This window comes from Elgaria multicarinata, chromosome 2 (genome assembly GCF_023053635.1).
Source record: "Elgaria multicarinata webbii isolate HBS135686 ecotype San Diego chromosome 2, rElgMul1.1.pri, whole genome shotgun sequence".
In the NCBI taxonomy this organism is placed as follows: Eukaryota; Metazoa; Chordata; class Lepidosauria; order Squamata; family Anguidae; genus Elgaria; species Elgaria multicarinata.
The window spans coordinates 61547199-61561702 of NC_086172.1; the positions used below are offsets into that span (position 1 = coordinate 61547199).

Genomic DNA, 14504 nt, shown 5'->3' on the forward strand with positions numbered 1-14504 from the left:
TCTGTGTCTGTGGCGCGCTGCCGGGCTAGACTCCGTCAGGAGTTGCTCGCTGAGCCGCTTCTCCTCTCTCCCTCGCTCGTTCGCTCTCCTCCCCCCCCTCGCTCTCCTCCTTCCTTCCTTCCCTCCTGCTCTCTCTCGCTCTCTCGCTTTCTCTCTCTCTCTCTCTCACACACACACAGAACTCAGGAGCTCGTGGCTTCGGTTGAAGGCGAGCGGCTCGCGCTCCCTTTGCCTGCCTCAACCACCGACACCCTCAGAACCCAAAAAGTAAAAAGGGGGGGAGGAGAAAAAGAAAGAGGCGGAGGGGGGCAACGGTGTGCGTGTATATATATAGGCAAGCCTTAAACAGAAGGATGGGGTTTGAACCATATGCGGCGACCGCAGATTCTCCAGTCCGGCTCGGAAGTTACAGCACCCGCCCTATAAGACGACCCCCGACTTTTGAGAAGATTTTCCTGGGTTAAAAAGTCGTCTTATACGCCGGAAAATATGGTAAGTACTAAGAGCTAAAATACTATGAGTAAAGTACATTTGCAAAGCCTTATTCATCTGTTGTATGCCCTATCAGTTTACATAAGCAAGATTTCTGTAAGGAAAGACTTACAAGTGGGGCTTCCCAAACCAAAGAACAACTCTATTCAACTATACAACCTGAATATTTGATCACCACAGATCTTACGTGATAGGATCTTCACAGGCACCAAATGGCAACTTTCCGAATTCTAGGCCTCCAACTTCTCCGCCAACTAAAGCATCTATATCTATTGGGGAAAATATGTCCATGCATTATACTAGCATTAAACTGATATTCACTAAGAAATAAAAGACATTAGCCCTGTTCACATGACACAGCAATCTATTCTGAGTGACTAGCCACGGACTGTGGGTTGTGTGGTTGATGTGCTTGCTCAACAATCCGGTGCACCACCCACAGTGTTTTGGTTGTTCCCGCTTTCTCCCCTCAGTTCTACAGCTGGACAACCACCCCACTTAACCCTGAGGATCACCCTCGACGCTTCTAGTTTAACAGCTTTCAAAATGACCATACCAAAATTAACTTCTATTGTATTTTTTAAGCTTCATCTTTCTAACAAGAGGAAATTTATCTTTCTAACAATCTTTCTGCAAGGCAAAATGAAGGACAGTAATGTCATTCATCTGTAAAGTGTTCTATAGTATAACACATGCATCACTAGGAAGCAAAACCAGGCATTTACTCTTTTTAATTTTTTTCCATTGAACAGCTGCCATGTTATATCCAAAATTATTTTAAACCTCTTAATTTTTTTTAAAAAAAACAGATTGCTAAGGGAGGTGAGTTTGTAAGTGTATTGCTGTCCAAGAAAAAAACCCCATTAGTTTGGATCTGAATTAAATTCCAGATAAGATCATTATAATATGCACAAATTAGTATCCTACCTGGTGGTTGTTGAGGCCAGAAATATTGCTGCCAGTCCTGAAGTACATAAGTAAGTCTAATACTTATATTAATTGGAGGTAATGGGATTAATGGGCAACCCTAGAAAGCATATGTAAAGAAATACATACAAAGTTAGTCAAAGTAATGTGTCAAAAAGTATCCATAAAGGATATATTTAATCTTCTTATGTAAATACTCTTTGCATCAGATAAAATTCCATAAATATCATTTATCGCTGTCCTCCTGAACCATTTTTAAGTTCAAACTAATTCGTTTACTATTAAAGTGGGTCAGCGATAATAAACTGGCACAACAGAAAGCTGATCTATTGATTGTAACTGAAAGCTCAAAAACGTTTGTCTTCAGACACACAGATACTATAAATAGACACACAAATACTATAAATAGCTATCTCCTTCTACTGGCACTTCAACTTACTTCTGAAGCTTACCCAAGTTCCCAAAGTGGCTTGTAATTACGAAGAGAGGTGGCTGTTGTTCCAACAAGGAAATAAAAGGCCTATTGTACTTGTAGATGTCGCCTCAGATTCCTCAGGAGCACGGGCTAAGTGTACTGCACTCAAACGTGACAGCTGATTAAGTTTGGCTCATACATGTACGTACGTTCCTTTGAGGGCTGCTAGCTGAATGTGCCATCTGACTCTGTTCAACAGTACCATATTTGAAATGTCATCAAACGATACCTGGTGTCGTAAGAGTACTCTCAGTGGTGATAGATATGTGGTGATCCACTCCCCACATGGAGAACAATGCAAGTCTGGAGCCCATTGTAACTGTTCTATATACCTGTCATATAGAAAGGACAGAACTTCCAACCAGGGGTAGGCAACTCTGGGAGGTCCGGGACCCATTTTCACCTCCCAGAATTGCCCCGCAGCATATATTTGAAGCTAGTCTCATGTACAGTAGTTTTCTTTTAAAATCCAAGAGTTATACTGTATTCACATGATATACGATGTGAACTATGCGATAGATGTACAAGTATCTGTGAATTTGCACAGTTCCTATAAGTAGCTGGACTGCATGTGTTACTAGAAGCTGCATATTCAACCTGTTTTGTCCTGTACAAAATGTAGGTATGAATGTAAGTTACAGCACTTGCCTACATTGTGAAGAAAATTATTGTCAGCACATGCATACTGTATGCTTGGATGTGGACATATGAACTATACTTACAATCTTAGATTTGAAGATGTCCAACAGTCCTGATACATGGGTATACTGACTGGGCACTTTGCGAAGATGAACCATTTCAAAGTCTGTTCTGACTCCAGGCCCTTGACATTCTCCAACATACATTCTTCGCCATTTGTGATGAATTTGCACAAATACAGGTACTTGGCTGCAAAATATTTAGAAGGCTTATTAAAGTATTTTAATTGGACTATGAACTAGGAAACAGAGTGCAAACAGCCATCCTAAACCTGTTAACCAGGAACTCAAGTGATGCTTGAGATTTAGTATTTTATTTTAAAACAGACAGCTATGTCAAGTAATACAACAGAAGCATTAGAAATACATATAGATTGCCATGTGTGACAATCACCCATATGCCCATTTTGTCAAGTAGTCAAACTTCAAGTAGACCCTTTAAAACCAATGCAACTTTAGTCCCATTGATTTCAATATGTCTACTCCAAATATGACCCAGTTGAATTTAACCAATTGTGTAAGTGTGCTGGAAAGCCATAGCCAATTGTGGCTTCCAAAACATGCATACATAATAAAATTCAGATGCACACACTACACAGTGGTAACTTTACTTACTTTTCAAATCTTTTCAACTTTAAAGACATTTTATGGCAACGTAAGAAAATTTGGTAAAATTATTTTCTGAACAAACTATCTGAAATAAAATCAGCATTTTAAACTCTGTTTTACCACATAGCAAACATCTGCTATCTTGGTGGAAGAGAAGGATTTGGATCAGTAACCTAGATATGCAGGGGGCGGGTTATTAGTGCTGCAGAAGTATTCTGTAGGGAACATATATCTTTATATGCATTTCTGCTTTTTCCTGTTTATGCATTACCACAGCTAAATATATAAATCGCTGTGGAACTTTACTTACCAGCCTGTGTTCCCCAATGCAATAGAAACTGAACTCAAAAGGAGATTACATTTGGATTCACTAAGAACTGCATCATTATTTGCTGCAGGTGCAATGACTAGAAATTCACGCAAACCATACCTAGAACAAAAGCAAGAATATTTTCAATTAATAGATTACACAGATTGAAGTCTACAATGCAAATCTATGTTTCTCATTATTATTCAAATATGGTCTCTCTCAAATTGGCTAGTCTACTTCCACTAAAAAAAATTTGAACATTTGAAGTTACATACATTTCCCCCTTTAATATGGTTCACAGAAGGAACCAGGATCCAACAGAGGCTCTTTGCTGGAGGAAAAGAGCATGGCAATGACTTTCACAGATCTCATCTTCCTGCTACAGTCTCCAAAGCTCCCTCCTAACCCCTGGAGCAGTTTTCATTGAGCACAGGAGGAAGAAGGAATTGGCAAAAGTCGCTACCAGCTTCCTTCCTCCAGTGCTAGCAGAATTCCTCTGAGCACACCCCTCTGAATCCAACTCTATATTTGTAGGAGACCACGCACCAATGCTATTTTCTTGGTAGCTCAATAATAATAATAATAATAATAATAATGCCACCACCAAGTATATTTTCATAAACATTAGCCTCAGACACAATGTTAAACTAAGTTTATGAACCAGAGCAAGCCTTGGGCTCACATACTGCCCCCTCCCTTCACCTACTCCAGTGCAGCCACAAGGAGAACAAAGATTTTCACATCCATTTTCAATTAACTACATATTAGCATTATGTCCAAACACTAAACTGTGGTTATATTAACTATGGTTTACTGGAACAAGCCAGTTGTATTCATTTATTTTATTTAAAATGGCTTTTAGGCTGCCTTTAAGCATGGAACCCTCTTAAGGTAGTGTAAACCAGTCTGAACTTGACTTGTTTCAGTAAACAATAGTTAAGACTAACCACTATTTGTGTGGCTTTGGACATAACACTAAACTGTGATTAATTAAACATGGAAGCAAAAAAAATTCTAATTCTTATGGTTGTGCTGGAGGAGGGGGGAACTGCACAAACCCAAGTCTTGTTCACATAATATCTGAACAAGGCCATTATCTTAGAGCATCATCACACAAGGGAAAAATGGGTTTGCTTACCATCGCTTCTCCGCCTGCGTGTTTGTCTCTCATTACTTCCTCTTTTGAAAGAGGAAGTAAACAACTTGCACATGGCCCATTCAGTGGGCCATTTTGATCCCACTGCTTTTCCTGCACTCAGCAGGAGAAAGCGGCAACTTCTGTCTTTAAAAAAAGTTGGACTTACTGGGGTGGGTTTTTGTCGCACGAAGAAGGCTAGAAGGGCAGGAGGCAGACAACATTGTGAGAGGGACCCACAAAAATCCGTGAGTACCCAGTAATGAGCATGCAATAAAACACTCATCTGATGAAGCTCTTAGGAATTATCAATCTTTTGGTATTTTGTATGCCTACCACTACAGGTCATACACTTGTATATACTAATTATAAATTTAGCTGTTAGAAACAAAATTAATATTTTAAATAACAGACATACCATCTTACTAGACAATGAGCTCTAGGTGGAAAATCATTGTTCATACACAGAAGATCTTGCATGGCAACTGGAAGGGCATCTGTAAAACCATTAAAAAAGGTGAAAGTATTAGGTCTACATATTTTCAAACGTGAAAAAACATTTACATGTAAGGAGAGTGCATAAAAATGTATGATTTTACAAAAGATAATAGGTTTTCTGTAAATTGTATTTTTATTTTAAAAATGTAAGTAGTATGTTTCCCTTAAATTATAACTTGGTGAATATTAAATAAACTGAAAATAAGCATGTTAGGCCTATAGTTAATAAGCAGAGTCATACACAACATTACACCATAGTTTAACATTACGTCCAAGAGACTCACGATGCATGGGCTCCCCCATCTCCTCTATTCCTCCAGTGTGGTTGTGAGGAGATCAGAAGTATCTGCTTCCATTTTCAATTAACTGTGTTTTTAGCTATGGTTTGTCCAAACAAGCCAATTTCAAACCAAGGTTAATGATCCTGACATGTGTGGAAAATCCATAATTAAAAACTAACCAGTTTCTCCCAATGCTTACATAATGACAAATCACAGTTTGTTGAAAATAGAAACAAATGCTTCCGATCTCTTTGCACCCACACTAGAAGACAGGGTGCACATAAGAACAAAGTCCACCCATGTTACACTAAATTAAGGTCTAGACCAGTCTTTCCCAATGTGGTGTCCTCCACGTGGTGCGACAACTCCCATCAGCCCCAGCCAGCATGGGGCATGATGGGAATTGTAGTCCAAATCATCTGGCGAGCACCAGTTCAAGAAAGATCAGTTTGACCAATCTCTAAACTGAATCAAAGCTTCTAGCTACACTGAGTTAAAGGAGATTTTCTATGTAAATTTGATCATTTCTTATATGTTAATATTTACACTCTACCTACCAGACATAAGCATTTCATTTTCACCTCATGAAAATAAATTGCTCAAATGTGCCCAATAACAATCAGTCCTTGCTCTGACCCATCAACAATGCACATTTCATGTTTAGTTTTTGGTGATGAAGGCAAAGAGTGAAGCAAAAAAGGAGAAGCACCAGAAGAAGAAGAAAAGACAAAACAATAAGAGAGGAACCAAGTTACCAAATAGATTATAGCAGTCTGATCCTATCCACATTTACTAAGAATCCCTACTGAGTTCAGTGGGACTGACTCAAGTAAATGTGCATATGACACCAGGCTAAGGCTGCACTCCTATACTCATTTACCTAACACAAAATCCCACTGAACTCAGTAGGACTTACAGCACAATTCTATGAAAGTCTATGCAAATATAAGATTTCAGCTTTGAAGTCTTAGATATGGCAAACGTGATTGTACATATATTTTTCTACATAACGTTTTTCTGTGTGCCATACAATACAGCACTAAAATTCCTAGGAGAAATTTTATTTCACCACAGCTATGAGACATGAAAACAGGAACCATTCACTATTTAAACATTTAACATTAGCCACCATGCTATTTGAACACTTTACCCCAAAGCTATGTTTGCAGAAAAGATCATAGTGGAAGCATCATCATTGAAAGGTCATGATTTTGTATAAAATATTCTAATCTTTATTGAAGGCAAATTCTTTTCAACCCCATTAACAAACTAGAAAGGAGGATTAAATGCCCAAATTCAAATCCCATTAATCTATCAAGTCTCTTAAAAACACACACAGTGAAAATCAGACCACTGATACTTACAAATCCTTTTACTGAAAAGGGGAATTACAAAATGTATAAATTAATTATCGCATATCACAGTATTTCCAGGTAAGTAACTTCATAAGCTACTGAACTGCATAAAAAATATGTAAATGCCATCCAATATTTGGGCAACAGAATACCTTCTATTGGTTCCTCTTTTGCATCTTTGTCACTTGATTCTTGTACAAGATAATGATGTGACACCGAGAATCGAAAATCAGCAAAAGCGATTTCATCTGACTTCTCCTCCCATGTTTCAGTGGTATATACGCCCTGCATATCAGTTAAGGCAGACACATTAATTACAGATCATTAAAATAATCAAATATAATTTTAATGCACATCTCACATGAACAGCTGCTTTACAATTCCACTGGTACTACTATAAAGTATTTTACAGAAGTTTCATATTAACCAAGTCTATCAGATCTAACAGTATAGAAATAGCTTCCCATCTCTTCATAGGTTCATTGTTTCCAACCTATTGAGATAAATTCCCATAGTTTCTAATTCATCTACTGATTAGTGTCCTTATTCATTTAAATGTAAATGGTTATCTACTGATTCACCTTGCATTTTCCTATACATGGTTAATGGATTAGGATATTATGTTTGTATTGGCTTCTACGTAGTTTGGAGGCAGGTGTTCTTACCTTTTCCAAAGGTTTTCCTGAAGAAATGCCAATAAGCTTCCAGTCATTCAAAACCTCTTCAACTTTGGAAATAAATCTAATGAGAAAAAGTTATGTTTTGAAATTATCAACATGCAATGCCTGCATTATAACTGATCATAAAATAAAAATAACTGAAGGTCTGCAATATTTTGTTGCTAATTAGATTTTATACTTCTAGCTCAATTTTAACACAAATCAACATGTACCCAGGAAAGTATCACCCCAAAATCATGACAATGGTTTTATGACAGCATTATTAGTTCATACACTGGTGTAAACTTACTGTTTAGTTACCATCTTTCAGCCATAACGGTTCCCAAGGCAGTTAACAATAAAAACATGTTTTGAACAATTCACAATTAAAACAATTTAAGTCTAAAAACAAGAACAAAAATACCAAAGCAAGAAATGTAACTAACTGGCAACAGCAGGTCAACAAAACACCACAACAATAAGCAAAACAGGTGCAAAAATATCCTGCTGAATCTATGATGAATGCAGAATGAAAATGTTGCTTCCACTCTGCACTGAAAAGAAGGTGACATTATGCCTACTGAATCTTCAATGAGAAGGGTTCCAAAGAATAGGGATCACCACAGAAGCAAGCCCTACTCCCTAATGAAAAAAACTTAGCATCCGCAATGGAGCACAGAGAAGGGCTTCATTGACAATAGGCTATGCTGATGGGATTTGAAGTCAAAAACAACTGGAGGACACCAGGTAGAGGGAGGCTGGCACAGGGTTTTAAAGATCAAGAATAGAATAGTAGAGTTGAATAGAATAGAGTTGGAGGGTCCTATAAGGCCATCCAGTCCAACCCCCTGCTCAATGCAGGAATCCACCTTAAAGCATGTCTTTGAACTGGGCACAGAAAGTGACTGACAGCTATCGAAGAAATTTAAGCTGGATGTTATACAGTTATAACAGTTTACACCCATCAGCAAATTCTGAACTAGTTGAAAGGTCTAGACCATCTTTAAGGGCATCAAAATAGAAAGCACATTATAGTAATACAATCCAAATTTAACGAAAGCATTAACAGTAGTCAGATCCTTGCTGCTAGTAGCAGGCACAGCTAGCCTATCAACATGCATTCATCAACTGGAAATCCAGAAGCAAAATTAGGCCCAGGAGTACTCTGAAAACACAACTGTAAACCTAACCAGGACCTCATTGAAAAGTCCATTCCTGACTTCTGGCACTGGTTAAGTGAAAATTCAGCTCCACTTGCTCTTATAAAAAGGAGAAAAAGAACTGAATGACTGTGTTCGGACAACACAAAAACCACCAATGGAAACCACCAATTTCAAACATCAGTAGAATGGGCAACAATTGCTTTTTGTGTCATCTGTCAGGCAATTTCCACCCCACATTTAACTTTTTAGACAGAAAAACAAATGGAAAAATACAACCAGCTGCAGAATTGACTTCTCACACAAACAGTGTTTTTTGTGTCGTCCGAACTGAGCCAGTGGTGTTTCCGATCCGTTGAGTTGATTTTTTTTTTTTTGTCTGGCTACAGAGTCCTCTCGCAAGAGTGGGCAAAACCAAGTTGGCTGCTCTCTTACAGCCACCAGAACTCGCAGAGGCTACTGGGATGGCACCTGGAGGACTACGGAAGGAGGGAGGGCAGGGAGAGGGGTGGAGGCTGTGTCAATTAAATGCTGGCTCCATGCGAGCCTCTACCACCCACAGTTGTGTAGGAACATGTTGTGTGGGTATCCCAAAAAAACACAACTGTGAGTTGACTGCACCACCCAACATTGACTAAAGGGTTGTCCAAATGCAGCCAATGTCATCAACATGCTGATGGCATACCACTCCAAAACTTAGAAGGTGTTAAAAGCTTAGAAAACAGTACTGACCCCTGAAAACCCTATAAAATAATTCCCATGGGGAGGAACAATAGTTTCCCAGCACAAACTCACTCGAATCTACCTGGAGCATAATCGTTACGAAGTAGAACCCTCAACTTGCATTGTAGGTAAACCTGAAGGATATCAAGTTCAACACTATTGAAAGCTGTTGAAACATTAATTAGAATTAGAAGAATTCTCTCCCTCTTGTCCTTGCCCTGATGCAGATTATGCATCAGGATAACCAACATTATTTTCATTCTGAACTAGGCTTCAAACCAGAATTTATAGTTACTTAAGTTCAGGATCTATCGTTCATATATAAATCAAACTAGAGATATCTGAAGCTGCAACCCTATGCACTCTTATCTGGTGAAGTCAATAAGACTAGTTTGGGGGTGCTCTTGGATCCAGGTGGTTCATCTGTCCGGCGAGGTGATGTTTGCCCTGTCCTCAACGGGGTTGCACTCTCCCTAAAGGATCAGGTCTGTAGTTTGGGAGTGCTCTTGGATCCAGAACTGTCACTTGAGGCACAGGTGAACTCAGTGGCAAAGAGCACCTTTTATCAGCTTAGGCTGATATACCAACTGCGCCCTTATCTGGATGGAGATGGCCTAGCTACAGTTATCCATATTCTGATAACCTCTCGTTTGGATTACTGTAATGCGTTATACGTGGGGCTGCCTTTGAAAATGGTCCGGAAACTTCAACTGGTACAAAACAGGGCAGCACGGTTACTAACAGGGACTGGCCGACGAGACCACATCACGCCAGTCCTTTTCCAGCTTCATTGGCTGCCAGTCCAGGTCCAGGCCCGATTCAAAGTGCTGGCATTTTAAGCCCTAAATGGCTTGGGGCCAGGCTATCTGAAGGAACGCCTCCTCCCATATGTACCTGCCCGGACCCTAAGGTCATCCTCAGGGGTCCTTCTCCGTGAGCCCCTACCAAAGGAAGTGAGGCAGGTGGCTACCAGGAGGAGGGCCTTCTCTGCTGTGGCACCCCGGCTGTGGAATGAGCTCCCTAAGGAGGTTCGCTTGGCACCTACATTATATGCTTTTAGACACCAGGTGAAGACCTTTTTATTCTCCCAGCATTTTAACAGTCTATAAATAAATTTTAACTTGGTGTTTTAAATTTGTAATTTTGCATTGCTGCTGTTTTTATCTGGTTGAGCTTTTATATTGTATTTTATATTATGGTTTTATACTGTTGTTTTATACTTTGAATGGTTTTAACTTTTGTGAACCGCCCAGAGAGCTCCGGGTATTGGGCGGTATAGAAATGTAATAAATAAATAAATAAGACTTACTTCTAAGTAGACACGCATAGGATTGTCCTATTAATCATTCAAGTACTTTATGCCTTAGCAAATTAATGCTATTTGATTGGACATGTCTGTTTGTATATTTTCTGTTCAGGTCCAGTGCCTGGCTTGAGAAGGCCCTGGACGAGCTAACTTTTGCTCCTCCCATTAGCTTACTCTCTCTAAGGGCCAAGAGGGTTGCAGCAACTAGCCTTTCCTCTCCCTCAAGTACCTCTGGGCCCCCATGCCCAAAATAGCATCCCTCCAAGATGCTACATTGGAAGCCCACAAGCATTTGAGGAAAAGGAGAGGACAGTCACAGCAGCTACCCAGCTGGCCGCTTCTCCACTCAGTCACGCCTGACCTTAAAATGGAGAAAAAACAAGTGTGGTCAAGTGTGTTAGCTTTGCGATCCCCACCCTTTTTTAAGATATGGAAAAATACAACTTTCCTAGCTACTAAGATAGCCTTAAATCAAAATATATATTCTGGACCATCCATTCCTGAAATAAACAATATATGGTTGGCAGTATGGCTACAGGAAATATGATAGCCTTGAGAAGCCATTTGATGGATTTCGGCTGCAGCCCTAAACACACTTTCACTTACTAGCCCTCTGAACCTTAATAAGCTCCAGTGGACACAATGGAACTTACTGAGTAAATGCACAGGATTGTTCTCTTAATGTATTTTTTTTCTAAGCATGTGAGTACTGATACTTGTCAAAAAAACACATCCTCACTTACCAATTAATGGCCATTAAATGGTGTTGGTTTTTAAGATTACAATCCATTGAATATCATATGCTAAGTTTCAGTTCTTCTCTTTTGAATTTAATATAACACACTATAATAGGAATTTGCACATACCTGTAATATATACAAGATATATTGGTCATAGCTACTTAAGGTCATCCAATATTTGCTTTAACACTAATTTATTACAGAGATTTCCTAAATAAATGTCAAATGGCATTTTAAAATAAAATGATGCCAGAGAATCACTCATCAAACAAGTAAGCAGCAAAACCTTCCCTCAGAATGGTTTTGGAGTTAATATAGATAATTTATGCCAAACCCTACTTCATTATATATTTCTCATTAGCATGTATTGTATACATTTTGGTCTATATCTTTTCGCTTATTAGTCTGTGGACTATCCACCTTTCTTCACCCGCCCCTTAAAATAAAAAAAGTTTTGAAATTAACCATTCACTCAACATCAAAAAATTCTCTGTTATAGCTAACTCGCCACATACAGAAGGAGACTGATTTTCTTTTTCCTATGATCAAGGTGTTTTAAAAAACAACAATCTACCTAGGAGGCAGATTTAACAACATTGTTTAAAAACCAGAGAGATAAGACCTTACCGGTAATACCCAATGTTATGAACCCAAGGCAGAAATGTATTTACTCTGCCACAACATTGGGGTTCACCAACCTGACAACTGTACAAAATTACATTATAAGTTCATTCTCTCCGATTCTAAACACCAATAACAACAACAAACCAGAGCCCCTCCTAAACGGAAGGAGGAGCTTTTAACAAGTTTGCCTATTAGGAATCCCCCTTCCCCGCCCCCCCCCGTCCTCAATTCTCCAAATGTTGTTAGCAATCCTGCAGTCCCAGCAGGCAGCTTTTGCAGGTTATCTGTGGGGCAGGAGGCGGATGCCCTTCCTTATTCTAAGCACATAGCTCAAGTACAGCTGTGAAAATGACAAATAGAGACTAGACGAAAGGTAACTGGGGAGGCGAAGAAGAGACGGCCGGGCAGGCCAAAGGCGAGTGGGGGCAACCATGGGTCAGTAACAGAAAGAGGACGGGGCGAGGGGAGGCTGCAAAGGAAAGGTGGCAGCCCCATGAAAGGAAGGTTTACCTACCTCTCCCACTCGGAGGCGGTGGTGAAATCTGTGATTTCGAACACTTCGGACTCAGGCTGCGGAAAGAAAGAAAAAGGTGGGGAGGCGGAAAGTGAGGCCCTGCGTAGTATGCAACGGGAAACAGACGCGAGGGGAGAAGGCACCCCTTTGCCCAGCCCTTGGAGAGAAGCGCCCCAAAGCCGGACTCACCTCACTGTCAGCCGCCATCTTGAGCAGCCCCTGGCCAGCAGGACAGCGCAGCTCCCGAAAGGCATTGTGGGAGTGAGACGCGCGCGCACCCTCCATCAAGAGGTGCTGGTGACTTCGCATCCTCCTTCTCCCGGTTGTGGCAAAGCCCAGCAGCAAACGGAGTATTTAAGGCAGGATTTCTGTCAAGAAGAAGGCATTGCGCTTTACTTGTTGTGAACGGCCGCTGTGTGTGTCTCTGTGTGTGTATAGATTGTACTTTGGCGTAGAAATATCAATGAGGACACCTCTTCTATTTTATTTATTTATTCATTTCATTTCTATACCGCCCAATAACCGAAGCTCTTTGTGTTTTCTCTCTGCTACCCACGTATTTATCAACTGATATGAGTACACTCTGTGCATCTAGTGAAGTATGCTCTAGCGTACAAGCTTATGTCATATAGGCTAAATAGCACCTAGGGCGAGGAGTGCCTCTGGTGGTCCCCCACCCGCCCGTGGTCACTTTTGCAGGGCCATCCAGAGAATTTATGGGGCCTGGTGCAGGTATGATGTTGGCGCCTCCCCTCAGCAATGCTTGGTGGCACCATTCAGCTCCGCGACTCAGGCGACCGCCCAGCTCACCCACCCCTAAGACTGGCCTTGGCTACAAGACTCATTGTGTATATATTTGTTTCTGACATTCACTCAGGTGAGCAGAAGTTGCACCATAGCCTTTTTGCAAATGGAAAATGCACCTTGGCATCATCTGACAATGGCTGAGTTTGGACGACACGCTAATCAAAGGTTGTTTTCCATTTTGTTCCTATTTACCACCCACCGCAGGTTGATTAGCATGTCATCCGAACTCAGCCACAGTTTCACCAGAATTGTGCGATCTACACCTCAAATTGCACTCAATCCTATGTGTCAAGGGATGGTAACTAAAGTTAGTCCTATGTAGAGTAGACCTATTGAAGTGAATGGGAATTAAATTAGTTGTGACTAACTTATGTCCCATTCACTTCAATGGATCTACTCTATGTAGAACTAACATTGGATAGTACCGAAGGTCTGCAGTAGAGACAAGTTTTGTCCTCAGTCAACACTGAACCATTTTCTTTGTCCTATAAGTGTGTTTTCGTTTGTGGAACGGGGGGGGGGCACAATTTTGACAATAATGCCAGTGCTGAAGAAAAATGTTATTAAAAGATTAGTTTTCTGTATGCTTTGATCTATAAACAACAAAAAAAAAAGGTTACATGATCTACCAAGACACCCAGTGGTTTTCAAGTGGTCCACACTCACACAAAACAGTTTGAGAATTGCTGCTGTAAATAATATGATTCCAAATTCAGGCAACATAGAAAGGGGCATCGGGCTTCAGTTGCAATTTATAACTGAAATATAACAAGAACCAGAAAAAGCTGCTACTCTGTCTCATCTTTGGAAAACCAGGAATGAGTACATTGGGAAAATAAACCACCTGCACAGACGATGAGCTCCATCACACCTACTTACTTCTGAGTAAACAGAGGTAAGACCTCAGAAGTAAGCATAGGGTTGCAGAGCACTTCTTTCCAGTTTGCTGTTTTAGACATTAAAAAAGCTTCTGAGTGACCACACTATTAAAAGTCAGTTCTATATGTGTTTACTCAGAAGTAAATCTCTCTGTTCAATGTTTACTCAAAGGTAAGCATGCACTGGATTTTTGTATGACTCGGATGTAAATTCAGTTGAAATCAATGGGAACCAGCAGATCTCTTTTTATGAATTGGAGATGCACAGTAAAGGATCAAAGTAAAGGAAAATAGATCCTTCACAAATGCAAAG

At 40.1% G+C, this 14504-nt stretch overlaps 1 protein-coding gene across 2 annotated transcripts in view; it reads right to left on the bottom strand.

The window, feature by feature from the left end:
* RAB3GAP1 (RAB3 GTPase activating protein catalytic subunit 1) overlaps window positions 1-12771 on the bottom strand; it is a 31696-nt gene extending 18925 nt beyond the window's left edge. For both annotated transcript variants that reach the window (XM_063116601.1, XM_063116600.1), the window contains exons 1-9: window positions 12696-12771; window positions 12507-12562; window positions 7446-7521; window positions 6933-7065; window positions 5065-5143; window positions 3512-3631; window positions 2617-2782; window positions 1420-1519; window positions 680-761 (exon numbers count right to left, since the gene is read on the bottom strand). In XM_063116601.1, the coding sequence (XP_062972671.1) occupies window positions 680-761; window positions 1420-1519; window positions 2617-2782; window positions 3512-3631; window positions 5065-5143; window positions 6933-7065; window positions 7446-7521; window positions 12507-12562; window positions 12696-12713 (830 nt within the window). In that variant the 5' untranslated portion in view covers window positions 12714-12771. The remainder of the gene's footprint in view (window positions 1-679; window positions 762-1419; window positions 1520-2616; window positions 2783-3511; window positions 3632-5064; window positions 5144-6932; window positions 7066-7445; window positions 7522-12506; window positions 12563-12695) is intronic.
* Between the last annotated feature and the right edge of the window lie 1733 nt (window positions 12772-14504).